Raw genomic sequence first — 27,108 nt, 5'->3', positions numbered from 1 at the left:
TTCCCTTATCTGCATTCTCATGAGTACGTGCATCTTGATTCTCTCTTTCTCTATGCAGCGTGCGCAGTGCGCACCATCCATCGTTCTGGAATCACATTCAAATGCTTTGCTCTCTCTCTCTCTCTCTCTCTCTCTCTCTATGCAATGTCCCACCTCCCTCCCTCTAAATGCATTCCTCTCTCGATATAACGAGGCTTTGATGGCAACTTGAGTCCACATGTTGATGTTGATATAACTTATGCTTCAGTCTTGATATAATGAGGCTTTCATTGCAAAACCATTGCTAGAATGTGCTACTACAATTCACCTACTGTTTGCGCATGCACCAACCTTGTTGCTGTGGCAGATATCTTTTAACGTGCCTTCACAAGGTGTGTCGCATCCAGGCGGTACATCTAGCTCCATGCCTGCATCCATAGATGGAAATGCTGCAACTTTAGAAGTTGCCTACAAATGCATAATTATGAAGATTAAAAGAAAAACCACTTGTTTTTTTACTTTAATTGTGGGTGTGCCATGCACATTGCAATCATACCAAACATGTACTTCCCCAATGTCATAATCAACCCTAAATACCATACATACGTTGGCATCAAAAGGAGCCTTGGGCATGTATATACTTCCTTGATTTTTATGGGCATGCATATCGCACCATAGATGCATTAAGTGTCCAAGAGGAAGCAAGGACATGTACACCTTGATGCCAGATGGGAAAGAGGCATGCAATTATGAGTGCTCTACATAAACAACTCTGTCATAGTGGATTCAAGGGTGTGGAATACATCAATGTAAGAAAGGAACCATGCATCAATGCATATACATAACTCCATGGTATAGGGAAGCGTACATTAATACCATAAAGCATGCTTACATACTTGGCACACCCGCCACTGAGCCATGCATCCCTTGCTTGTATCTATACCCAAATGAGTATTATCCATCAAATCGCCCAAAGCCCACAAACCTCTGCTCTGCAAAGTAGCAAAAAACCCTAAACCTACCACTAGCCCTTAACCTTGCACATTTCTACGAGCTAAATCTATATACTGCTAACATGAGGAAGTACAGAACAGGCAGTGACCGAGTTAGGGTTTTTGTGGCCCTCTAAACATGGTGGGAGGTGCTAAAAAATGCAATGATTGGATCAGAGCTTCTCCGACACTCTATGCAAGGCTCATCTCAACTTTGTTATATCAATTCAATGGACGCTCACTCACACAGCTATCTGCTCCCAAACTAGCTGCTTTTTTTTCCCTTGTATTAGACTTAAGTCGCTCGAAGGCAATACAATTATGCGGCACATGGGGAGCTTGTGGGGAACTGAACTTGGGAGCTCCCTCTTCTCGATCACAAACCCACACCGCTAGGCTACACTCCCATTCATAGTAACATGAAATATTTCATCTATCTCAAAGGTTTCGTTTTGTTTCATTTCTTCTATTTTGGACGAAACACAAAGGTTTTGAAATGACACTTCTTATATACATATACATACCCAATTTATAATGTATACCCAATTTATAATGTATACCCAATTTATAACGTAGCCAACAGAAAGATGAAGATGCATTTTTTAAAAGTAAAATCTATTTCAAGATATCACCTTGAACATAAAAGAGAGGTTCAAAACACTTTCTTAAGCTAAAATTTAATTCGATCCATTATTAGAAGCATGAAATCAAAGAGCCTAGATTCATCATTCAAGTAAGAGTCAAGACAAAAAGTGCATCTACGATGTCAAATCACATGATAGCCTCAAAGTTCACTGACTAAAATCTCAATGTCAACAGTCAAATATAAAAACCCAAGATCTCAAAAGTAGTTGCTAGCTACTAGTATCATGCATGGAAAATAAAAAACCATAAACCACTCGCATAAGTCGGTACTATGAGCTCTCGCCATCACCATCTACATCTAAATCACTTTCATGGAAGGAGTCCTCTATCTCCTCCATCCTTGCCACCATCTCCTCCGAAGAATCACTAGAATGACCCTTACCAGCTACTAGCATCATGCATTGAAAATAAAAAACCATAACCACTCGACGAGTCGCTAGTATGAGCTCTCGCTCCATCACCATCTGCATCTAAATCACTGTCATGGTAGGAGTCTCCTAATTTCTCCACCCTTGCCCCACCATCCCCTCCGAAGAATCACTAGTATGACCCCACTGGTGGCAAGAGTCTCCATAGCTCGACCACGGCCACCTCATCATATGTATGTGTGGAGTAGAGGAAGTGTCATCTGCTGCAATTAAGGGTACACTAGTGGATACTCGTGCAACTGTCCTAGATTGTGTACGAGTGACGCGTTGAAAGCATCTCCTCGTCCCCCCTGAAGAAAATCATAGGTCATGTCCTCATCCGTATGCCTCTGGATAAATAATATGTCAATTTTATCCTCTCACTCAAGGCCAAGCTCCAGCTTCCTTAGAACTTCATGATTGATTTCCTTCACCTTCCACTGCAACATATCCCCTCCATCAACATGGGTAGTGATGTCCAAGCCTTTAAGTCACTCCAAGAGGCAAAGGTTGGTATTTATATACACCAAGCTATCAAGCTAAGATATGCTCAACCTATAGCAAATTCAAATCGTTAGCTAGTTGATGTAATATAATATGTGAAATTAAATTTTATTATTTTTTTACCTATTTCTCTTCTTGGTATATATATCAACACATATACTCTATATGCACCCAACCGCTCCACTAGTACACTCTTGAGAGGGAACTCGAAGAGCCAATGCCTACAAAGTGGGAGCGAGACATCCATTTATTTTCCATCACGATACAACGAATGTCCACTGCCTTCGATCTCATGGCCACATCTCGCATGAACTGATTTCGATCATGGATGTAGAGGACAAACTCCTCTTCAATCCTACAAGATGGCATTGCTAGTTAGTTATTGCAAGAATACAACATGGCTTAAAGATAAGAGAAGCATTAGTTATTTTGCTAGAATGGCCACATCTCACATGAGCTGATCTCGATCATGGATGTACAGGATAGACGACTCTTTAATCCTACAAGATGGAATTGCAAGTTAGTTATTATAAGAATGCAACATGGCTTAAAGATAAGAGAAGTATGAGTTCTTGTAAGAAAGCGATATGCTTACTTTGCTTGCTCTCCCGAGTTCACATAAAGATAAGAGAAGTATGAGTTATTGCAAGAATGGCCACATCTCGCATGAGCTGATCTCGATCATGGATGTACATGATAGACTCCTCTTTAATCCTACAAGATGGAATTGCAAGTTAGTTATCGCAAGAATACAACATGGCTTAAAGATAAGAGAAGTATGAGTTATTGCAAAAATACAACATGCTTACTTTGCTTGCTCTCCCGAGAGAAAGATCCTATTCACATAGGATATCTAACTACTCATAAGAATACAGTTGGATCAATGTTGTTGACCCTTCTTGTATATAAAGGATGCAACATGTAAGAAACCATGTAAATTGGCTTATGACACCAATTCCATCTCTCATTTCAAATCCGGCATATCTATTTGAAAGGTGCATAAGATGTGATAATGTGGCATGCTACTTGCACCACGTAATACTAATAGTTCAAAATATTACATTCCTCTCATTTGAAAGGTATCTACAATTTATCATACTTTCCTTGACTATATGCATTAGTGGTAGAGTAAGCTCATTGTACTTCTTTTATGGTTAAACAATCTCAAAATGAAGTACAATGGTATAATAGTTGTCTTTATAGACGCCGCTTCCTCCCAAAAATTACTATCCAAGATATAAGTAATAATAGTGCGGGCCTTCACTTTGTGGCTTTCTCTCTACGCCTCCCACTCTTCACTATAAACAAGCTGCCTAAGTGTATACTTTGTTGCGTCATCCTAATTATATAATCAAGAAATTAAATCTTAAGTAAATATTAAGATTACAAAATCATAATTGAAATAGAAAATAAACTCTCCAAAAAAGCTAGCCACTTGTAACTTATCTTTGAAGAACGAGAAAAAGCTAGCCAAATCTCATCTTTGAAGGCTTCACGAGATCGTACTTGCATATAGCTCTAAAGAGAGCTAGTGCTTGAGTCTTCCTTATGAATCTAATGATTTGTGTAGCCTCATCGGTGTAGACTGCACCCACTCTAGCTTTGCAATGTTGTCCATCATCAAATCCAAAGAATGGGATGCACATGGAGTTTAGACAATGGTATGTATGATAATCCCTCTCAATAAATTCACCAATCTTGGCACGATTGGAGTCATTGTCTATGATAACTTGAACCACATTTTGTGGCCCACACTCTCCTGAATGGCATGCCTAATGTGACCATAAATCCACTCCCCATTAATACTCAAGACAAGAGCACATCCATCAACAACGCGCAACAATGTGGTGCCAACACAAGATGATACCAAAATATTTATCGTGTGACGATGCCGCTGACCATAGAAAAACCATGCATTAGAGAAAGAGAGGAGATCATAAATTTACAAAGTTCAAACCTTTATGAAAACTTTCATAAAACATTGACATAAAGCATAGTTGTGGGGACTCCGTAATTTGTGACTCACTGTCGTCACTCCATCCATCTGACACTATACTGCAACCATAACGTTGCCAACAAGCTCTCAATCCGATGAGCTAATCCTCAATCTTTCTCACTTGATTTGTCAAGTGAGTAGTCCTCAAAGACTTGACGTTCACTATATGTAAACCTATAGCTTCTACTTGGCAAACCGCCACAATTGCATTATAAAAAAATTGGCATGCTAGACAACGAGCTATGTGAAAGGCAAGGTTGCATTGATAAAAGAAACAACGCCCGACAATTTGGGCCTCTTGCTTCAACTTTGGAGCATAGCTAGTATCGAGCATCATTTGGCGTCTTGGAGGCTCTCTTCTCCTTTTCCTTATGGATAACCTAGAGTGCACTTGGAGAGCACTGACATCTGTTCATACCCACTAGCATCACTAACAAAACCCGATGAACTTGGAGAAGGCATGGAAATGGATGGCATACCACTTGTGTTGACATTAGGTAAGGACTCACTAATCTATGATGAATCAAGAGTAATAGAAACTTGAGAAGAAGATGTATAATTGGGATAAAGGAGCCCTTGTTGAGAGGTTTGTGTCGATATTGATGCTCCTACACTCGGTCTTCTTGATGTCTCCTTTTGCTTGGCTTCTTCCACCTTTGCATTGATGGCCTCCGGAGGCAAAGGCAAATGGAGAAGTACTTGTATTTCTGCAAACTGTGATGGTAAACCACCGTAGGTAAGGAAGACACCTTCTGGAACATGAGTGCACCCATGTGTTCCTTGTGACTTTTCCCATGTGTAGTGTGCCTTCACATGGGTTGCAGCTCCTCATTGAACTTCTCCACAAAACTTGCAAACCACACATTTTGTGCTAGATGTACCATACTTGTGAATGAGCACCGAATCCCCCCAAATGTCACGCATATTAGGGGATTTGTGAGGAGCCATAATTGAAATTTGGAGGAAAATTCAAAATTTCTGATAATTTCAAAAATCGAGCATGAAAATGCCCAAATTGATGAGGGATTGGGAGAGAGAATGTGATTAGAGACTAATGGGTATGAAATTCATAATTTTGGGAGGGTTTCACTCTTGGTTTTTTGGTATTTTCAAAATTTGGGCAAGAAAGGGAGGAGAAGGAAAGAAAGAAGTTGGAAAGGAAGAGGAGAAAAGGGAAGGAGGTGACAAATTATAAGGAGAGGAAGAAGAGCAGAGGGAGAGATGGAGGGAAGAGGAGGGGTGGACCGTGGAGGATAAGGGAAGAGGAAGAGGAGGCATGGAGGAGAAGAAGAGGAGGAGACGAGGCAGAGCAACGTGCTGCAGCGAGAAGCCACCGGGAAGAACCGTAGGATGCACAAAGTGGCTATGGGCAACAAACAAGGGCACAAACAACAACGGCCATAATTCGCTTTTGCACAAAAAAAAAAACCTTCCACCAACCTTACTTGAGATTTGGGTGAAACACCGTTCCGATGGAGAGGTTTCGTTTTGTTTCGCAACATTTTGTGCCGTTTCAAGGGGGAGAAACGCATTTTTATGTAATTGTGCTCCCAAACTAGCTTCTTATGTAAGGCCTAAACACCTTGTTATTCCAATCGAGAAGATGCCCTCCAAACACCTGATTCCATGAGTCTACTCACAAAGCTTCAAGTCATTAGCTCCATCATGCATAGCATACACTGCATGCTATGATATTATCATCAACAACCAAGCTTAGGCACCGCAAGTTCATGCATAAAAGTGTCAACACATACACACATGGCAGCTGGTTGGGCAAATGCATCACTTTGGCCGCAATTTGGATGAAGACCTCAAAAGTAATATGCATGCATACACCAATACGGTATAAATATATACCAATGGAAAATTCAGGTATCTCCCAAACGTCACATGTTGAGTCCACTTCGACGAAAAGCTATCCCAAACACTACAGAAGCCTTTTGTCATCATGGTTCCACCTCCCAAACATATGCATCGTATTAAGTTGTTGATAAGTTATGGCAGGTGTTTGAAGCAATAATCTGCAAACACACAATCAAAGCCAGTCAATGGACTTTACATGGTTAACTCTTCTTTAATTTGCTAATGGCATTAACTTTAACTTGATTGTCCAAGCATGTCCAGACAAGCTGCAAGAAGAAAGAATCAGTAGCCCTTTCCTTGTGGGTCTAAAAGTGTAACAATGACACATGACTAATTACATATTGAGATTTTGAAATCTAATAACCCATAAACTGTGATACAAGAAGCTAGCCATTGTTGCACAAAATGCTTGAACTAGCAACGAGTTTGTTGACAAACAGAATTTGAAATCAGAGATTCCTCCACATGGTCCCTCAGTAATCTCTCAAATTCTTTATTTGATGAGCTGAGGATCCGACTCGGAGTCCAGCAAAACCCATGTCTCAAAACTTCTTCAAATCGGGGCTTTATCCTTGACTCTAAGCTATAGCCAAAATACTGTGGGAACACCACGAGGTATGACTTGGGCCAGCCTGTCTCAGAATAATAGTCCCACTTTGGCTTGATGTTGCTATTTATAGCAAGGCCAAGAATTTGTGGGAATCTGTTTATGATTGTACTCACTTCCATCTGATTATAGCCAAGCTCTATCAAAAACCGCATTGTCGGCTTTATATTCCCATCAACACTGTAGCCCAAAACTTGTGGAGATCTCCTTAAAAACACACCCACATCTTTCACGCCGATGCTTGTTAAGAACTCCAACATGGGACTCAACTTCTCCTCAACACTGTAGCTAACCACCTGAGGAAACCTTGAGATTGTCGAGCCAACATCTGTTGAAGAAAGCCCTGCTTCATGTAAAAAGGCCACCGCGTCCTGTAATTTGGCTTTTCCATACGTAAGCAAGGCCGGAAACTGTACCAAAATCCTCGACCACTGGCTTCTCTCCACCCCTATGCTTTCCAAATAAACCATAGTGGGCTTCAAATTTTCTTCTAGACTACATCCGAAGATCTGTGGCCTCTTCAAAAATATCTTCAGTATGCCTGTCTTTGTGACTCCCAGTGCAAGAAAGTAGTTTACCACAGGCTTGATCTTTCTTTCTGGTCTGTAAGAAACAAAACTGGGGAATCTATTGACTAGGACTTGCACTTCTTGAAGTGAAAGCCCAAGAGAAAGGGCATATGAAACCGAAGGTCTGAAATTTCCATTCAGTGTAAGTCCACAATTTCCAGCTCCATCTCTTGTGGCCAGAGATTTCCCCATCAATGGTACACCCTTCCCATGGTACTGTTTCCTCAATGGTGGAGGGTCAGGAAAGTAGACTAGGACATCTACAAGCCCATCCCCATGTTCTGCTGCCAAGGCTTCGAGATACGGAAGCAAAGTCGCTTGGATTTCAGCAGTACTCAGCTCTCTCCCTGCATAGAAACTACAGCAGCCTGAGTATTTTCATAGTCGTGACGGAGGAGATTTTGTTCAAATGTGTGGTTTTAAAAAAAAGACTGCAATCTATGGACAGACTTACCTGTCACATAGCGGAGCCGGTATCGGGCATGAAGAATTGAGAGAAGATGACTTATGAATTGGCTACCTTTCTTTGTTACTCGAGTTGAGAGTGCACTGCTTAAACCTAAACTCTTCAGGAACTGCATCATTATTGCTTTCGCCTCCTCTTTCTCAGAAGCCAACTGCTGAAAGTCAACTGCCAAATCTACCTCCTCACTTTCACACTCACCTGCCAAAAGAAGGAAGGCAACTGTTGCTCAGTTACTTTAGATGAATTGCTACAGCAGATGTTTTTGAGGATTAAGTACAAGGTTTCCTCCCTACTAACAATGATCTTTTAATAACAACAAGAGACTTCAATCAGATTTATTGGTTTCTCAATGAGGGACATGCTACTTTTACTCAAGGAAAACTCTTTAAAACATGGAAAATATGTTGGCTGAAAGCTTGAGTATATATGTGACAGGGTTTGTGTAAAAACTTAATAGTTCAAATAATTAGCAACAATATGATGCAAGAATGATATGCACAGTTAGTATGAGCTGTGTGTATCTGCGCTTCCTGCACAGACATTGCCTTGGGGACAAAAGTATGTGTGGTCCGTGCATGAATGGGTTGTGCATGTGTGCTTCAAGTGCACACACTAGTCACCATTTCCAGGCTATACAGGATCTACACGCATTTATCAGTATTTTACAGATTTACCAGGATTTATGGACTTTTGGACAAGCTTTGGGAAAGGGGGTTCCGGGTATCCTGGACATATGTGTGGATGCCCAAAAACAGGACTCAGGCCTTGGATTACACGGGATGTGTGCCCGACAGGTCATTGGTCTAACACGAAGGCCTGTTGTGTGGAAAACAAGCTTAAAACAAGTCATTTGAGCATGTTCACAACATTGGTTTAACACGAAGGCCTAATGTGTGGAAAACAAGCTTAAAACAAGTCATTTAAGCATGTTCACAACATTATTAATGAGGGTGGACGTGCTTATTACTAAAGGTCAGGAAATTTAGACTTCGGGCCCCTCATGAGTAAAAGCATTCACATATAATATTATTTGGGTACCAGGGAATCTTGGACATTGCACACACTTCATGGATTGGACCTTAGCTTTGTAATTTGGGCAAATAAAAGCGTGGAGGTCCAAAAGCCTGAGGAAGAAAAAAAACACAAGCCAATAATTAACGCAAACGCTAGCACACAATGCACATATATTTATATGTTTGATGCCATTTTCTTGTGTGCACAAGGGTTGTCACCATCATCGCCTACTTCTCTTTCTGCCAGGCTGCTGTCCATACACAGTCCATATATCTACGGAATCTCATCACTGATGTGGCAGCCTTACCACCTGACCACACTCTGCATGTGTACATGCTGCTGTGATGTAAACGTCCATACATCCTCTATTGTTCCTAGGCTGACCTGGCACTGTACCGACTGGTGGTACTACTTGTGCCGCCTTGTACCTACACCATAACTGTTGTTCATGGCTGTTGTACCTATTGTCACGCGCATCCCGCACTTGCATGCCACGTAGACATATATGAACAAGAAGGTGCAAGACCTGGAGTAGAAACCAGTCCCATGTGAGCCCAGTCCGGGACAAGTTAGCCAGGGTTCCACTCTATGCGTCCGAGGTTAGGTATGCATTGTCCTGCACATGAAGCAGTGTGTCACCATTTGGTCCATCTCCATTTTTGGAACCACTTCTATGGGACCGTCACTCCATAGAGCGGCCAGAGTTGTACCATGTTCACATGTGGCCAGGCCAGTGCCCCATGTGAAAGGGTCAGTCATTTGGTGTCACATGGACGGGAGCCAGTTGTGTGCCACCCGTGTGTGACTAGTATTGTGCCATATGGATGGGAGCCTGTTTGCTGCCACCCGTGTATGACTAGGACTGCGTCTTATCCATGGGACTGTCACTCCATGGTAGGACTGATATTTGTGCCGACCTTGTCTATGGGATTGTCACTCCATAGGAAGGCCCATGCCAGGACTTGTGTTTTGCCTATGGGACTGTCACTACATAGGAAAACCAGGACTTCACATTTCTGACGTGCCAATTTTGTGTCCGAGTCCCGACAAGAAATCTTTGTGCAAGTTTCATGAAAGGGAGATTTCATCTATTACATGTGCACATGCATTTATGTTTGCATGCATAAACTTGTTTTCGCATAACTTGTTCTCGTGTGTTTGCCTGCTATGTCGTGCCGGTACACTAGACGGGGACGTCCCAGTGTACCGTAGGTGTGCTATTTGTTCATGAGTTGGTGTGGCGTGTGAACAGGTGGTAAGTATTACCCTTTTTGGTCTTTTCAAATGTAAAATCTCTTAAGTAATGTCAACCTTAATAATTATAAGGTTGGGTGTTCACACACATTTAAACATTGACTGGACATTTTCTCTAATGTGGGTGCCCAACATTATTAATAACATCTATAGTTATTATTGCATGAGGTAATTCTTCTTCCCCCACACGTGGGAGTGTGATTGAAGGAAAGTACATGCCTCTGATTTGCAGCCAGCACCCTGCCTCTGATTTGCAGCCTGTACCTGCCTTGTTATTAGCAACCAGTACCCGCTTGTTGTACCCGACTGCATCTCTTGTGCTTTGCTGTACCTGCTGTACCCGATTGCATCTCCTATACTTGCTGTACCCGACAACATCTCCTGTACTTGCTGTACCTACTGTACTCGACTGCATCTCCTGTACCTGATATACTTGCTGTACCTGCTGTACCCAACTGTACCTATTGCACCAACCTATAACAACTATACCTGTTGTACCTACTATACCTACTCTACCTGTTGTACCAACCTGTTGTCACGTGCATCCCGCACTTGGATGCCACGTAGACATTTCTGTACAAAAGGTGCAGGACCTGGGATGGTGAACTGGTCCCATGTGAGCCCAGTCCGAGACGAGTCAACCAGGGATCCATCTCAGTCGTCCGAGGTCAGGTGTGCATTGTCCTGCACATGAGTCCAAGGTCAGGTGTGCACTGTCCTGCACATGAAACAGTGCCAGTCCGCGCTGTGAGTCTCCCTCTGGAATGATGTCAGATGTTCGGTGTGTCTAGTTTGCAACTGGATGCCAGACCTCTGTGGGCATATAGGTTTGCATGTAGAGATGGGGCCAGCCCATAGGGCTACCCCAGTGCGAAGAGTTGCACCCTTAGTGTGGGCATGGGGGAGGTGTAGAACCACCCCCAAGGGGCCAGGAGGGCCCAAGTTGTGCCCACCAGCCATGGCATGGGCTGGAAGGGCTGTCGGCCAGCCCTAGTGCTTCTGGACAGGCAGCCGACAGGGTTAGAAACCCTACCCAGCAGGTCGGCCAGGTGTAGGGGGCAGTCCCACACCCATGCGCAGAGTGCCCAGCAATCTGGTACTGTCCAGCAGGCATGCACAGAGTGGCCAGCAGGCTGCCTAGTGTGAAAGCACAATATTGCATGAGAAAACATTTTATTTTCTAAAGACCTAGTCGTGGGGCTTTAATAAAGCTGGCCGACTGGATGATAAGGGGAGTATAAATACTCCAGCCAATAATCAATGAAGTCATCTCAGTTTTCACCAAGTGCTCAAGCCAATCAAGGGCCAGTCAAGCCAAGGAGATTGCCAAGCAAAGGGGTGGACTTCTAAAGGTCAAGCGCAGGATTTTCCAGCCAAGAAAAGGTCAAGTTTTCTGTATTTGTTTTCAAATTTACATCGTTCTAATAAAGCAAATACACCATCCGTGGTGGGGGCCCTACAGAGGGTAATTGGGACCCAATACTGTGTCCTCTCCATCTCCCCCTTCTCTCTCTATTTTCTGCACATCTCCTTTCAGTTTGTGCGTTAATTCCGTCGCGAAAAGAGTGCTGATTTCTGAGTTTTGAAGTACCGATCCTTCTCCGAAGCTTCCGCAGATTACAGTGGTATCAAAGCCTACTTCAAGGACAAAGATTCAGCAAAGAAAACCAGAAAATTTTTTCGCTCGTGTGGTTGGTTTTTAGACGCCGGTGGACTACCCCTTTCGGAGTGACTCCTGTCCCTCGAAGGACGGTTGGTTTTTAGCCTCCGGAAGTCTCCCACACAGATAGTGGATGGTCAGATTGCGTTCCGGAAAGGAATTGCATTTTCCCGCTATGGCGAGCTTTGGCGACGAGAGAGAACCAGAACCATGGGACCAGAGTGCACCAGGCAGCCCAGCGAGGGCACCCGGCTTGAGTGTCACAGACATGTTCCAGCAGATGATGCGAGCAATCGCAGACCAGACAACCAAGTTGGATGAGCAGAAGGCGCGGATTTTGGCTCTGGAGGAGCGTTCTCGCTCTCCAGCGTCGCGTTTTCCATCTCCTCCTCCCTCTCCTTCCGTATCCCAGATACCAGATCCTCGTCACAGGGACCCTCTCGCGGGGTCACAGCCGCAGCCAAGCTCCTTGCTTGAGATGCAGATGCGTGCATTGGAGATTCGACAACGAGAAGACGACACCATGCGACGAGTGGAACACGAGTGTTACCTCCAAGCTTTGGACGCCAGATTGACACCGGCGGCGCCCTCGAATCATTTTCCCGAGAAAATGAATTTCAGTAAGTATAATGGTAAACTCGATCCCACTACTCTGTATTCATGGTTACATCAATTTGAAGCTTACTTTGCCGCAGTTAGGAAAACAGATATTGACAAAGTGATCTTAGCTAGTTGGTATTTGGAAGGTGAGGCCATTCCTTGGTGGACTCAGTGGGCTCATGCCCACACCAGAGCAGGTATGGCAGCTTATGTGTGGGACGAGTTCGTCCGCGACCTTAAGCAGCGGTTTCTACCGCCCCACTACCTTGAGCGACTCGAAGACGAGTTCAGGGGAGCGCGTCAGAACGCGCAACCAGTCCTTCAGTTTGCCAATAAAATTTCGACCTTGTGTTTGCAATTAGGCTTATCTGATACGGACAAGAAAGGGCAGTTTTTGTATGGCCTGGACACGCAAATCCAATGGGAGGTGCGTATGTTTAGGCCAGCCACCTTTGAGGACGCACTCTCGCTTGCACAGAGTGCAAAAATGAAACACAATGGTGGCAAGCCCAAGACTTCCCAGCCGGCTTCTCCCAAGGCTAACGCCTCGGGGGACAAAAGCCAGAACCAGACGGGGTCTTCCCCAGGACAGAGCCCGGGAGCCTCTGGCTCCAAGAACTCGAACAATGCGTCTAAGCTTACTCCATACCAAAAAGCGGAGGCAGGCAAGACAGGTGGCAAGTTGAGTGCTGAGGAGCTTTCTCAGTACAGGAAGGAGGGTAGATGTTACTTTTGTCACACAAAAGGACATACTTCTCGGGATTGTCCGAAGAAGCCTCCAAAGGCCGCCGCCGCCTCCACAGCTTCCGTGCACAGCTCCCACACAGACCCCAGCGGCTACCCCTAGTTCTTCAACCCCCGGTGCTTCAGTTGGCGCAATTATTAGCCGGGAGCTCGAAGATAAGCAGAAGGGCGCCCATGACCAGGAGTATGAGCGCAACGAATTGCTCAAGTCCTTTGGCTACATAGGTGGCCAAAGAGTCGTTGTCTTGTTTGACAGCGGCAGCACGGAGGATGTGATCACGGAACAGGCCGCTAGGCGTGCCCGTTTCGAGCTGACTCCGATGGACAAACAAGTTGAGGGTTTTAGCACAGGTATGACAACGAGCGTCAAGTATGAAGCTCTAGGTGCTAAGTTAGTGATTCAGGGCATAGAGTTTGTGCGTGACTTTATGGTTGCCCCACATAATTTTGGGTATCCAGTGGTTTCACAAGTTTCTTCCTGATGTCAAGTGGGACAAGCACACGTTCTAGATCGATCGGAATGTGTCAAACACCCCCGTGACCATTAAGTGTGAGCCAGGTATTCCGAACTTTCTGCTCATAAGCCACTTGCAGGCTAAGCGAGCAGTCAGGAAAGGCGCAGAGTGTGCGATGATTTACATCCAGACAGCCCAGACGGTGGCCAGTGCTTCCGAGAAGTACTCGGTTCTCCATGAAAAGTTCCAGAAGATTTTTCTTCGGGACAGTCTCCCTCCCCAGCTCCCCCCGTCCAAACCGGAGGATCACAAGATTGACCTCCTCCCAGGCTCGGAACCCCCGAGCAAGTTTCCGTATCGCCTTTCTAAGGCAATGGAATCGGAGTTGGACCGCCAACTCCAAGAATTGTTGCAAGCTGGCTTCATCCGCCCCAGCGTGTCGCCATTTGCAGCACCGATCTTGTTTGTCAAGAAGAAAGATGGGTCTTCTCGGTTGTGTGTCGATTATCGTGCACTCAACAAGCTGACTATCAAGAGCAGATTCCCGATGCCTCGAATTGACTATATTCTGGAGAGGCTGAATGGAGCTAAGGTGTTCTCCAAACTGGATTTAAAGAGTGGGTACCACCAGGTACGGATTGTAGAGGGGGACATCCCCAAGACAGCCTTCCGTACAGAACGGGCCCACTATGAATTTGTGGTTATGCCATTTGGATTGACGAACGCCCCAGCTACATTTAACCGCATGATGATGCGTATTTTCCGGGAGTTGATTGGAGAGTGTGTGTTCATATTTCTGGATGACATACTCATATTTTCAGCTACAGTTGAGCAGCATGACATTGATGTGGAGAAAGTCCTTAAGTTGCTGGAAAGCAACGAGCTCTATGTCAATGAAAGAAGTCAGAATTTTATCTGTTCCACGTACATTACTTGGGATATATAATTAGTGCTGAAGGCATTCGACTTGATCCGGCTAAAGTGGCCGAGATTGTTAACTGGGAAGTACCTCAGACCGCTTATGACATTAGATCATTTGTGGGTATATGCCAGGCATATTCCACCCACATTGACAAGTTTTCTGATCTCTCGACAGATCTCACCGATCTCCTAAAGGGAGTGAAAACATGAAGGCAAAAGATTCGAATGACTCCACGAGCGTTGGAGGCATTCCAGAACCTCAAGGTGGCTTTGTCAGAAGCGCCTTGTTTAGCCCTTGCCTCGTGGGACGAACCATTTCAAGTGATCACCGATGCGAGTAACATCGCAATTAGAGGTGTATTACAACAGAATGGTCATCCGGTAGCTTACATGTCTCGTAAGTTACTGCCCGCCGAAAAGAACTACTCAGTCTACGATCGTGAACTCCTAGCAGTTATACAGGCCTTGAAACATTGGAAACATTTCTTGTATGGCCGTGACTTTGAGGTTCGCACTGACCATCAGGCATTGCGCTGGATTCAGACGATGCCAAGTGCACAGTGGAGTGATCGACAACACCGCTGGAGTCGGATATTCCAGCAGTTCGGTGGTATGATTGAGTACCTTCCAGGAAAGGCCAATCCAGTGGCCGATGCTTTGAGCAAGAAGGGACAAGTATCTGCGATTCAGACCACTAGACTTGACCTTGTTGGTACAGGACTAGAAGACAAGAAGCACACGTACGCGGATTCCGAGGAATTCGGTACTCAGTGGGAACAGGCATTGGATGCCACAGGACCATGCCATTTTCTGATACGCGATGGTTGGCTTTTCTACAAAGGCCAACTATGTGTCATGAAGTCATTCCGGGCAGCTCTTCTCCATGATGCCCGTGACGCCATTACAGGTGGTCATAGGGGCATGAATTCGACTCTGGAGAAATTAGAACGGCAATACTATTGGCCAAAGATGAGGCGTGATGTGTTTACATATGTACAACGCTGTGACATTTGTCAAAAGGTGAAAGCTCCTCGTGGAAAGAAGATAGGGTTGTTACAGCCTTTGCCAATTCCTGAGGGTCCTTTCCAGGACATTTCGATGGACTTTGTCACAAATCTGCCTCCCAGTCCGAGTGAGCGTAATACGCAGTGTTTAACTATTGTTGATAGCTTCAGCAAATTTGTTATGCTTATTCCTTGCAGGGCCAATGTGACCGCCGAGGATGTTGCCCAGCTATTCATTCGGCATTGGTACCCGATTGGCGGGATTCCTAGGACCATAGTGTCAGACCGAGATGCCAAGTTTACCAGTCATTTTTGGAGGGCATTGTTTGATAATTTTGGTACTGAGTTGAATTTTTCCAGTGCATTTCACCCACAGACAGATGGCCAGATAGAGATATACAACCAGTTGGCCTTTGATGTGCTGAAGTGTTATGTCCACGATCAGCAAGGTAAGTGGGAATCGTTTTTGCCTTTAGTTCAAGCTGTTTTGAATGACTCTTTTTCTTCAGCTATTGGCAGGACTCCATATGAGGCAGCGTTTGGGGTCAGAAATCAGCACTCTTTTCGCGACGGAATTAACGCACAAACTGAAAGGAGATGTGCAGAAAATAGAGAGAGAAGGGGGAGATGGAGAGGACACAGTATTGGGTCCCAATTACCCTCTGTAGGGCCCCTCCACGGATGGTGTATTTGCTTTATTAGAACGATGTAAATCTGAAAACAAATACAGAAAACTTGACCTTTTCTTGGCTGGAAAATCCTGCCCTTGACCTTCAGAAGTCCACCCCTTTGCTTGGCAATCTCCTTGGCTTGACTGGCCCTTGATTGGCTTGAGCACTTGGTGAAAACTGAGATGACTTCATTGATTATTGGCTGGAGTATTTATACTCCCCTTATCATCCAGTCGGCCAGCTTTATTAAAGCCCCACGACTAGGTCTTTAGAAAATAAAATGTTTTCTCATGCAATATTGTGCTTTCACACTAGGCAGCCTGCTGGCCACTCTGCGCATGCCTGCTGGACAGTACCAGACTGCTGGGCACTCTGCGCATGGGTGTGGGACTGCCCCCTACACCTAGCCGACCTGTTGGGTAGGGTTTCTAACCCTGTCGGCTGCCTGTCCAGAAGCACTAGGGCTGGCCGACAGCCCTTCCAGCCCATGCCATGGCTGGTGGGCACAACTTGGGCCCTCCTGGCCCCTTGGGGGTGGTTCTACACCTCCCCATGCCCACACTAAGGGTGCAACTCTTCGCACTGGGGTAGCCCTATGGGCTGGCCCCATCTCTACATGCAAACCTATATGCCCACAGAGGTCTGGCATCCAGTTGCAAACTAGACACACCGAACATTTGACATCATTCCAGAGGGAGACTCACAGCGCGGACTGGCACTGTTTCATGTGCAAGACAGTGCACACCTGACCTTGGACTCATGTGCAGGACAATGCACACCTGACCTCGGACGACTGAGATGGATCCCTGGTTGACTCGTCCCGGACTGGACTCACATGGGACCAGTTCACCATCCCAGGTCCTGCACCTTCTGTACAGAAATGTCTACGTGGCATCCAAGTGCGGGATGCACGTGACATCCCCTTCTGCTTAACTTGACGGAAGCTGCATAGCCTCCAAATAATCCGTCAAAAATGCCGGATAGTCTTCGAAAAATTCTTTGTCGAGCCATACCGCTTCATGAGTTCCTCGGTCCTGAAACTTCGTGAGAAACTGTCGTAGTCTTCGGCCTGAGCCATGCTTGAAATGGTGCAGAAGGATCTGTTCTGGAACCATTACTTCTGCTTTATCAATAATGTCTGGTTCCGCTTCGTCTTTGACCTCTGAAGGGGGTGGACCTGCATATGGCTTTAACCAACTGACATGAAATACATCGTGCATAGTCCAACTCGGAGGTAGCTTTAACTGCATAGACACCTCATTAATCTTTTTCCGGATGGGAAATGGTCCGAAGCTCCTGAAAGACAACTTTGGGCATCGCTTGCCCACTTGCTTCAATCTTTGCTTCATAATCCGAAGATACACCCAATCCCCTTCCGAAAACTTCATGTCCCTTCGGTCTTTATTGGCCTGTCGAGTGTAGGCCTCTTGTGCTTTAGCCAATCTATCTTTAACGGACTCTAGGATCTCCTGGTAAGACTCCGTCACTCTATTCGCCTCTGGTACTGAAGACGAAGTCCTGGTTAACAACGACTCTGAGTTTTGAAGTACCGATCCTTCTCCGAAGCTTCCGCATATTACACCTGTACCTGCTGAGCCTATACCCAATTGTACTTGCAGTTGTACCAGCTGCTGTCCAACATCTATTGTTGCCAGGATCTGCCTACAATTTGGGAGTGCAATAAAAAGGGGATGAGCTTCTTTCCTGAGAAATGAATCTGAATATTTGTCACGTATTTATCTTTGTATTTTCACATTCACTAATTGTTAAAATTCAATGTTGTTTGTACAAGTCTTGTCAGGCAAAATATCACCCCCTATTGCCTTCATTAATAAGGCCATCAGGCCGGTGATTTCTTTCCATGATTACCCTGGCCGCGCCCTTACATTTTGGAGGAGCCAATAAAGGTCATTTGGGGTATGAGGAAAACTGGAAGCAAAGCTGATTCAGGAGCACTAGGTATTACTCCCTCCGTGGTGTTTCACCTTGCCAAGCGTTAGTACGGGCGTGCCTCTTGGTGCACGGTTCTACAAGACCAGTGAGGGCAGGTGTTCACCTAGATTACCTGTGACTTGGTCTACTCCGACAACTGATTCTTTCACGATTGTGACTTGGTTCATTATACACAGTCTCCTCATGGTTACAGATACTGAAGTGACATGATTACAGAGGACCCCTACACTCAGATGGTCACGACTATTCGCTCTAGAGACATGCCTCTTCATCAAGAGCCACACTCCTTCGATGACTGGTCACACCCCTTCGCTCTAAGGTTGCAACTCTTCACCCAATGGTTGCAGCTATTCGTCCAAAGGATGTCTCTCTTCGCCTAGAGTCATAACTATTGGTCATAGGATGTCTTTTCATTCGTGTCTCTTGGACTCCTATATAAGGAGCCTGTTGTATCACAGTTTCAATCAATCAAACATCTGTGTTCAAGTCTCTCAAGTCTACTTTGAGTTTCAGTCTTAAATACACAGATAAGTGGATGAAATACTAAGTAATAACAGTAATCCTCACAGTGGTATCAGAGCAAAATTTTTTCCCGGGCCTACGGTTGTGAGCCTCTCACCCTCTCCGCTCTACTCCCCTACCCGGCGTTGTATGGAAGCAGAAGAAAGATGGAACCTACACTTACGAGTATGAGGTAACCCTAAAACTTCTTTATTAATTACACATGCATAAGACAAATACAAAGATGTGTGTGTGGGGCATACCCAGTATGTGTGTGGAGGTGACTTGCCGGTAACCCTTTGTGTGCCTTTTCATCGGGTCGTGCCCTTTCATGCGCACTTCCTCCATCAGCGCTGGTGCCTCTTCACCGCAGCCATCACACCTCTTCCCAAGAGATGGCACCTCTTCGCTATTCCCCATGGCTGCGCACCTCCTGGCCGCTTGTGCAATAAAGCGCTAGTCATGCAAATCAGCCAGCGCAGGTCCTTCTGTTGGGGTAAAGGCGTTATGCCCACCCTTATAGTGTGTACAAGCCCATAAGTTATAGTACATAGTACACTTAGTACTTTTAATGTACTAAGTGCACTATGTGTACTAGTGCAATATACATGTGTGATAGGGGAGTCACACACTCATGCTTTTATGAGTTGACTTATCCCCACAACTCTCTCTCTCCCTTGCTTCTCTGTGTATGTCTCCCATGAATGAACTCTAAACCCTAATTGACAGGTTTCTCCCCATCAACTGGTATCAGAGCAAGGTCTTCCCTCCCTCTTCCCTCTTCCTGCCTCTGTGTGAGCTGCTGGTCGTTTTTCTTCTGTGTGAGCCTATCAGAGTCGCAGCAGGCAGCCAGAAGCTTGCAAGAGAACAGAGGAGAAGAAGTCGAATACAGGACTGTCGACTTCAGGCTGGGCGAGCACGTGGCACAAGGCTAGGCGAAGCTAAACTAAGTCAGCGCTTGGCGAAGACTAGCGCTGCTGGTGGAGATAGCGCTGGGCGTACAGGCGCTAGGCGTAAAGCCACAAAAATCGCAGCCAACTGAACGAAGCGTATAGGCGCCTACAGCAGCAATACGTGAGCGTAGTCGGGCGAACACACAACGCGTGTAGCGCAAGTGGCTGAGGCAACGAGCGAGTGGCGAAGGAAGGCTTGAGCGTGTAGACGTCATCAGCCAGGCGAAGCGTGAGCGAAAGCAGGTCGTAAGCGTGGAAGGAGTGTAAGTCTAGGCTGCGACTGCGACAGCGCAGGCGGAAGCGCACAGCTGCCAGCGCCGTGTAGCTTTACCACCTAAAGCCAGCCCACGTGGCTGCCAAGCAGCAGCAGCTAAGCTGCCCAACAGGCGCAGCTAAGCTGCCCAACCATTCAGCGCAGCAACGACAAGTCAAGAGCTTGTGTCTCCACGACTCCTGCAGCACGCTTGAAGAGGCTCCCCAGCATCAGCATCAGCATCAGCATCAGCACCAAATTCGCCTGCAAATCTCAGAGAAATTCAGAAAATCAGAGGTATTTTGCTTCAATTTTGGGAATTTCTCATCAATTCAATTAATTGAGCAGGTACAGGTGCCCAATTGCTCAATTTTTGAGCAAAATTGGCAAAATTGGGTGACATTGGTCACAATCAGGATAAATTTGCAGGAAATTGGTCAAATCAGGATCAATTTGCAGGAAATTGGATGTCGAAATTTGGGGCTTTTGATGTAATTGTGCAATTAAGCACTCATACATGCTGTATGATGTGAGAAATCGCACATTTGGGCAAAATTGCAGCAAATTGCAGTGCAAATCAAGGGGCTTTTGTGCCGATTGTGTTGATTTGCATGCAGGCGATCGCATTTGATGCTGTGGTTAATGTGCTGATGCCTTACAAGCACTCAATGTGCCTGTAAATCAAGGGGCTTTCATGTATTTGATGTATATGTGGCCAGGGGGAAGCATCGTGAACACTCTGGATGCCTTCATGTGCGCCAATGTACCATGCATGATCAGAAATTGATCTCAAATCAAGGGGCTTTTCAAGTTCGTATGCTTGTTGAGCTTGGCAAAGCAGCACGCAAGCCATTTATGCCTTGAATCCTCAAAAATCAGCTTGCAGTCAAGGGGCTTTTGCCCAATTTCTGTTCGGGACTGTTTTATGCAGTGTTCGTGACTGTAAAAATCTGATTTTCACTCATTTGGACAGCCAGGAGAGCATTTATTGCTACTGTACCTGCTGGTACAGATTTGGCACAGCTTTGTGCATGTTTTGACATGGCTGTACACTGTTTTGAGTGATCAAAAGGTTCAAATTCAGCTGCTGAAATTGCCGGTACAGGTTTGGTACATCATTGGTGAGCACTTGGTACTGCTGTACAGTACTTTGGAGAGGCAAAAGAGCACATTTAAGGTGCTGTCCAAAATCTGCAGCAACCAGATTTTGGTGTTTTCATCACAAAAAGTGGGAGAAAAGTTGCATTCTTGCTTCCGCAGTGGGAGATAAAGCTTGGGAGAACATTTGTTAGCACTTTGTGTGCTTTGGGTGCAGTGTTTGCACATCTTTTGGGTGCAGTGTTTGCACATTTGCAGGGAGTCAGGCATTACAGGTTGCATTTTGCTATGGCAACCACAGGTGAGAGCTCTTCATTGCTTCACATCAAGAAGCTTGAAGGCTCGCATAACTATGATATTTGGCAAACCCAGTGCTACAATGTGTTGCTTCAGAAAAAGCAGCACAAACCTATCAAAGAAAGGGGTGTGATGCCCGCTTCTCTTACAGCTGAAGAGTGGGAAGATATGGATGAGCTGGCAAGATCTACTATCATGTTGTCTGTGTCAGACTCATTACTTTTCAGCATTCGTGAAGAGAAGACAGCTTGGGGAATGTGGCAGAGATTGCAGGACTTGTATGCCCAACAAAGTGCCTCAAGCAAAGTGTATTGGTTGAAGAAACTCATAGGTCTTCAGATGAAGGAAGGGGCTTCTATGACAGCCCATCTCAATGAGTTTAATGGTATTGTCAGCCAGGTCATCAATCAAAAGTTGGCGATGGACGATGAGTTCAAAGCCACCTTTTTGTTATGCACTTTGCCAGAGAGTTGGGACACATTTAGGACAGCCACTAGCAATTCGAATGCTATGCTGTCATATGCAGATGTTGAGGGTGCTCTTCTTCAAGAAGAGATGAACAGGAAAAACAACTCTGTTGGCAAGTCTAATGCAATGAATGCACGTGGGAGATCCCAGCAAAGGGGGAAAAGCCAAGAAAGGGGAAGGAGCAAGTCTCGCTCCAAAAAGGATTTGGAATGCCATTATTGTGGCAAAAAGGGACACATCAAAAAGCAATGCTACAAATGGAAAAATGATCAAAAAGAAAAGGGAAAAGGCAAAGACAAAGAGAAGGATGAAGCCAAAGATGTAAAGCCAAAGGGCAAAAGTGGAGTCAAGATCGAAGAAATCAATGTGTCACATGCAGGTGGCTGTGAGGATGAGGTCCTATTTACTTCTTCACTTGATGCCCATTCACTTCTTACAGGTGGTCATGGTATGCACTCATGGATCATTGATTCAGGTGCCTCCTTTCATGTCACAGGTTGCAGAGACTTGTTTGTCAGGTACACTGCTGGCAATGAAGGAGTGGTTTATTTGGGTGATAACCATGCATGCAAAATTCTTGGCAGAGGTGATGTGAGGCTTGTATTTTCAGATGGCTCACAGCTTATGCTCCATGATGTCAGGCATGTGCCTGAGATCAAGAAGAATCTGCTTTCTACTGGACAGCTTGATGATGCTAATTATGTTACCACATTTGGTAGTGGAAAGTGGAAGATTAGTAAGGGCTCACTGGTTGTTGCCAGAGGCTCTAAGGTGGACACTCTTTATTTCATGCATGCAGGTGTTTGTCACCATGCTAATGTAAATGCAACCGAGCTGCCGGAAATTTCTATGTGGCATAGCCGGTTGGGACACATGAGTGTCAAGGGAATGGAGCAATTGTCTCGTTTGGGTTACTTGCCTTCTCTAAAGTTTTCAAGTTTTCAGTTTTGTGAGCATTGTATATATGGTAGGCAACTACAGTGCCCCCACAAGAAAGCTCTTGGACAGAAAGATGCTCAGTTAGAGCTTGTGCATACAGATGTATGTGAGATGCCTCAGCTTTCTTTGGGAGGGGCAAAATACTTTGTGTCTTTTATTGATGATGCCACACGCAAGGTGTGGGTTTATCCTCTTCGTTTGAAGAGTGATACATTCTCAGTGTTTCAGAAGTTTGTTGCTCTTGTTGAGAATCAAACTGGCAAAACACTGAAGGCTTTGCGTTCCGACAATGGTGGAGAGTATACGTCCAAACAGTTTCAGGACTTTTGTGATGCTAAAGGCATCAAGAGGGAGCTCTCTACTCCTTATGATCCTCCACAAAACGGGACAGCAGAGAGGATGAACAGGACCATACAGGAGAAGGTCCGTTCTATGTTGTCACATGCTGCATTACCTCATGGTTTTTGGGCTGAAGCTGTTATGACAGCCGTTCACCTTATAAATAGGTCACCTAACACGAGGCTTGGTGGGAAAGTGCCAGAAGAAGTATGGACAGGGAAGCCTCCGTCATACAAGCACTTGAGAGTGTTTGGTTGCGTTGCGTACGTGCACATACGCAGGGAAATGCGCACCAAACTTGATCCTAAGTCTCATAAATGCATATTCCTAGGATATGGTGACAGAGGTGAAATGGGGTATAGACTTTGGGATCCCATAAATAGAAAGATCATACGCAGCAATGATGTCATTTTTGATGAAACATGCATGTATAAGGAGCCTGCAAGGCAACAGGAGCCTGGCAGAGTCATCTTTGATGATGATGGACATCATGGACAACAACAAAGGGCTGTAAATCAGCCATTACAGCAGGAAAACCAGCCCTTAAATGGTGCTGAAAATGGTCCAAATGGACAGCCAGATATGGCAGAAGATATCCCTATGGATATACCACAGTTAGAGGAGATACCGGGCATGATTTTTCAGCCTTATGGCATGGAACAGGAGCCACCAATGGGTGATATGCAGGCTGGACAGCAACCTGCAAATGATGGTCATTGGGTACGGAGGTCCACTAGACCCTCCAGAGCCCCTGACAGGTTTGTTCCAGGGGTTGACTATTTGATGCTTACTGACTGTGGGGAGCCCTCATGTTATAAAGAGGCTTTACAGAGGGCAGACAAAGCTCTATGGGAGCGTGCCATGAAGTCAGAGATGGATTCTCTGCATAAAAATGGAACATGGAAGTTGGTGCATTTGCCTGCAGGCAAGAAGGTTTTGCCATGCAAGTGGGTATACAGGCTCAAAGTTGCACCAGATGCAAAGCCAAGATACAAAGCCAGGTTAGTGGCTAAGGGCTTTAAGCAGGAATATGGTGTGGACTTTGAGGAGATCTTCTCTCCAGTGGTCAAAATGACCACACTTAGAGCTGTGTTGGCTTTGGTTGCGCATGATGATCTGGACTTGATTCAGATGGATGTGAAGACTGCTTTTCTTCACGGTGATCTCCATGAGGAGATATATATGCAGCAGCCAGAGGGTTATGCAGTAAGTGGAAAGGAGAAGCTTGTATGCAAGCTGAAAAAGAGTCTTTATGGGCTCAAACAGGCACCAAGAGAATGGTATCATAAATTTGATACATTCATGAAATCACAGAAATTCAGGAGAAGTGACATAGATCACTGCTTGTACACCAAGAAAGCTTTGGATGGCAGTCTCTTGATTCTCATTTTGTATGTTGATGATATGTTGATTGCCGGAAAATCTCGTAAAGAGATGGATGCTTTGAAGCAGAGGCTGCATCAAACCTTTGATATGAAGGATTTGGGTGATGCAAATCACATCTTGGGTATGCGGATACTTCGGGACAGAAATCAGCATGTGTTGTATTTGTCTCAGAAGGAATACATTGGCAAGGTCTTGCAGAGGTTCAATATGGACGGGGGGAAGAAAGCTAGTACTCCTTTGCCTCCATATGTGAAACTCAGTGCTATGGACAGCCCACAGTCAGATAGAGACAGGGCTGATATGGCCAAGATTCCGTATGCTTCAGCTTGTGGCAGTCTCATGTATGCCATGGTTGCTACTAGGCCGGACATTGCATTTGCAGTGGGAGTGGTTTCTAGATACATGGCCAACCCTGGCAAGAAGCATTGGGAAGCAGTGAAAGGTGTCATGAGATACCTGAAGGGCACACAGGATTTGTGCATTTGCTTTGGCAAACAGGATGCATTAGTGCATGGTTACACGGATTCGGATTATGCCGGTCATCCAGATAACCGGAAGTCTACTACCGGTTATGTATTTACATTCACAGGAGGTGCTGTGTCATGGATATCCAGGATGCAGAAGTGCACTGCCTTATCTACTACAGAGGCCGAGTATATTGCAGCCACAGAGGCTTGCAAGGAGGCATTATGGCTATCTCGGTTAGTGGTTGATTTGGGCTATACAGGGGATATTCCATTGTTGCATTGTGACAGTCAGAGTGCCATTCAGTTGGCAAAGAACCCTGTTTTTCATGCAAAGACGAAGCATGTGGATGTGAAGTATCACTTCATCAGAGAGGTGATAGAGAACAAGCAAATTCAGCTTGTTAAGATTCATACGGATGACAACCCGGCTGATCTGTTGACGAAGAGTTTGCCTCCGGAGCGGTTTGCTCATTGCAGACACTTGATGGGCATTGGATGAGGCCATTTTCAGCCTTGATATGGCCTTGTATATTATCATGTACATGCTGATTTTTTCTTTTCCTTTACTTAAGGGCACTTTGCCTTTAAGTGGGAGGTTGTTGGGGTAAAGGCGTTATGCCCACCCTTATAGTGTGTACAAGCCCATAAGTTATAGTACATAGTACACTTAGTACTTTTAATGTACTAAGTGCACTATGTGTACTAGTGCAATATACATGTGTGATAGGGGAGTCACACACTCATGCTTTTATGAGTTGACTTATCCCCACAACTCTCTCTCTCCCTTGCTTCTCTGTGTATGTCTCCCATGAATGAACTCTAAACCCTAATTGACAGGTTTCTCCCCATCACCTTCTACACGCAGCCCTTCCTGGGTTTAATAAACGGCAACCTTCCCAGCCGGCCAGCCCATTAATTCACTTGGGCGGCCCTTTTTATTAACTTACGTGCCCTTTCGATAAGTCAAAAAAAAAAAGAGGCGAATATGGGGCCAGCGCAACGAAATAGTCAGCCGGCCAGCCCATTCGCTCCTCTCGCACGCTGTTCCAGGGAAGGTTCGCTCCTCTCCCACGCTGTCACGCCAGGGAATTCTCTCCACTCTGGCACACATTCACCTTCTCAACCCGGCGTCCAATGGAACCCAACAGCAATCAGCCAGAGCTTTACATCTCGTACATAGACGAGGTCCCGGAAGCCATATTGCCCGAGAATCCTCGCCCAGCCCCGGAAATAATTATTATATCCGATACACCCACACCGGAGCCCGCCCCATTACCCGAACCTGTTGTTGCAGAGCCTGTTCCGGCACCCGAACCCGCACCCGTTCCGGCCCTCGAACTTGTTCCGGCTCCAGTTCATATACCAGGTCCCCTGGACTATTTATTATACGTCAGTCACCGCCACGCCACTCAGTTACAGGCGTGGGTGATCTGGCATATTTACTTGACGTGTCCAGCACACCATCTTGCTCATTACGAGTTTATTTTGGGACGGTACCCACATCTTGCATATTCCCTGGACGAGTGCCGTGTGGATGCAGTAAACCGGATCATCTCGCTTCAGCCCTTGGTTCGAGTATACAACGAGCTCATTGTGCCAGATTACACTCCATTAACCCCTGCAGAGACACCTCCTGTCGACGAGGTAGAAGACTACGAGCCTTCGGAGTTAGGCTCCAATTTCTTAGCAGAATTGGGAGACGATTCACTGTCACTCTCTCCTCCAGCAGTACCACATATTTCACCAGCTTCTCCGCGCTACTCACTCTAGCAGATCCAACATGCCATCTATCTCAGAGGAGGAGGGCCAGCAACAAGACGAGCAAATGCAGGCCATTACATCATTACGCGAGCAAATGGAGACACTTCAACAGACTTTTTCGACAAGTCTCTCTACCATCAACAGACGACTCGACCAGTTACAGCGGCCCCATCCAGCGCGCACACCAGCCAGTGATCCACAACCATCTTCTTCAGAGACTTCGGTAGCAGAAAATGAAGATGAACCAGATCCAGCTGCCGAGGTAAACAATGCAGAACTCCAACTTCTTTATAAAATATTTACTGCTGCACAAAAAAAGAAACTCGATGTCAAACTGCCTGC

At 45.5% G+C, this 27,108-nt stretch overlaps 2 protein-coding genes and 1 long non-coding RNA gene across 6 annotated transcripts in view; 1 reads left to right on the top strand and 2 right to left on the bottom strand.

Moving 5' to 3' along the window:
* Window positions 1-2,674: 2,674 nt before the first annotated feature.
* LOC147636979 (uncharacterized) lies at window positions 2,675-3,252 on the bottom strand. Its single transcript, XR_015266139.1, has 3 exons — window positions 3,123-3,252; window positions 2,980-3,027; window positions 2,675-2,882 (listed from the first exon to the last, which is right to left on the bottom strand). It is a non-coding gene; the product is annotated as an uncharacterized LOC147636979 (long non-coding RNA).
* A 2,863-nt stretch (window positions 3,253-6,115) lies between these two features.
* Window positions 6,116-27,108, bottom strand: part of LOC147636977 (transcription termination factor MTERF5, chloroplastic-like) — a 30,347-nt gene continuing 9,354 nt past the window's right edge. For 2 of the 4 annotated variants that reach the window (XM_086800579.1, XM_086800577.1), the window contains 2 exons: window positions 8,017-8,226; window positions 6,658-7,909 (listed from right to left, as the gene is read on the bottom strand). In XM_086800579.1, coding sequence (XP_086656705.1) covers window positions 6,801-7,909; window positions 8,017-8,146 — 1,239 coding nt within the window. In that variant the 5' untranslated portion in view covers window positions 8,147-8,226 and the 3' untranslated portion in view covers window positions 6,658-6,800. Of the gene's footprint in view, window positions 6,545-6,657; window positions 7,910-8,016; window positions 8,227-27,108 lie in introns of those variants that run through there. The other 2 variants (XM_086800580.1, XM_086800578.1) reach the window with 2 other exon arrangements.
* On the top strand, window positions 26,140-26,879 carry LOC147636978 (uncharacterized). Its single transcript, XM_086799879.1, has one exon. The coding sequence runs from the start codon at window positions 26,140-26,142 to the stop codon at window positions 26,773-26,775; it is 636 nt and encodes a 211-aa protein (XP_086656005.1). The 3' UTR covers window positions 26,776-26,879.

The sequence above is a fragment of the Cibotium barometz genome, chromosome 7, assembly GCF_041138505.1.
Source record: "Cibotium barometz isolate CiBa-2024 chromosome 7, ASM4113850v1, whole genome shotgun sequence".
In the NCBI taxonomy this organism is placed as follows: domain Eukaryota; kingdom Viridiplantae; phylum Streptophyta; class Polypodiopsida; order Cyatheales; family Cibotiaceae; genus Cibotium; species Cibotium barometz.
This window is presented reverse-complemented; position numbering and strand designations above follow the sequence as displayed.

Coding starts and splice junctions, on each gene's coding strand:
- LOC147636978 (XM_086799879.1), top strand. CDS start 26,140: ATGGAACCCAACAGCAATCAGCCAGAGCTTTACATCTCGTACATAGAC.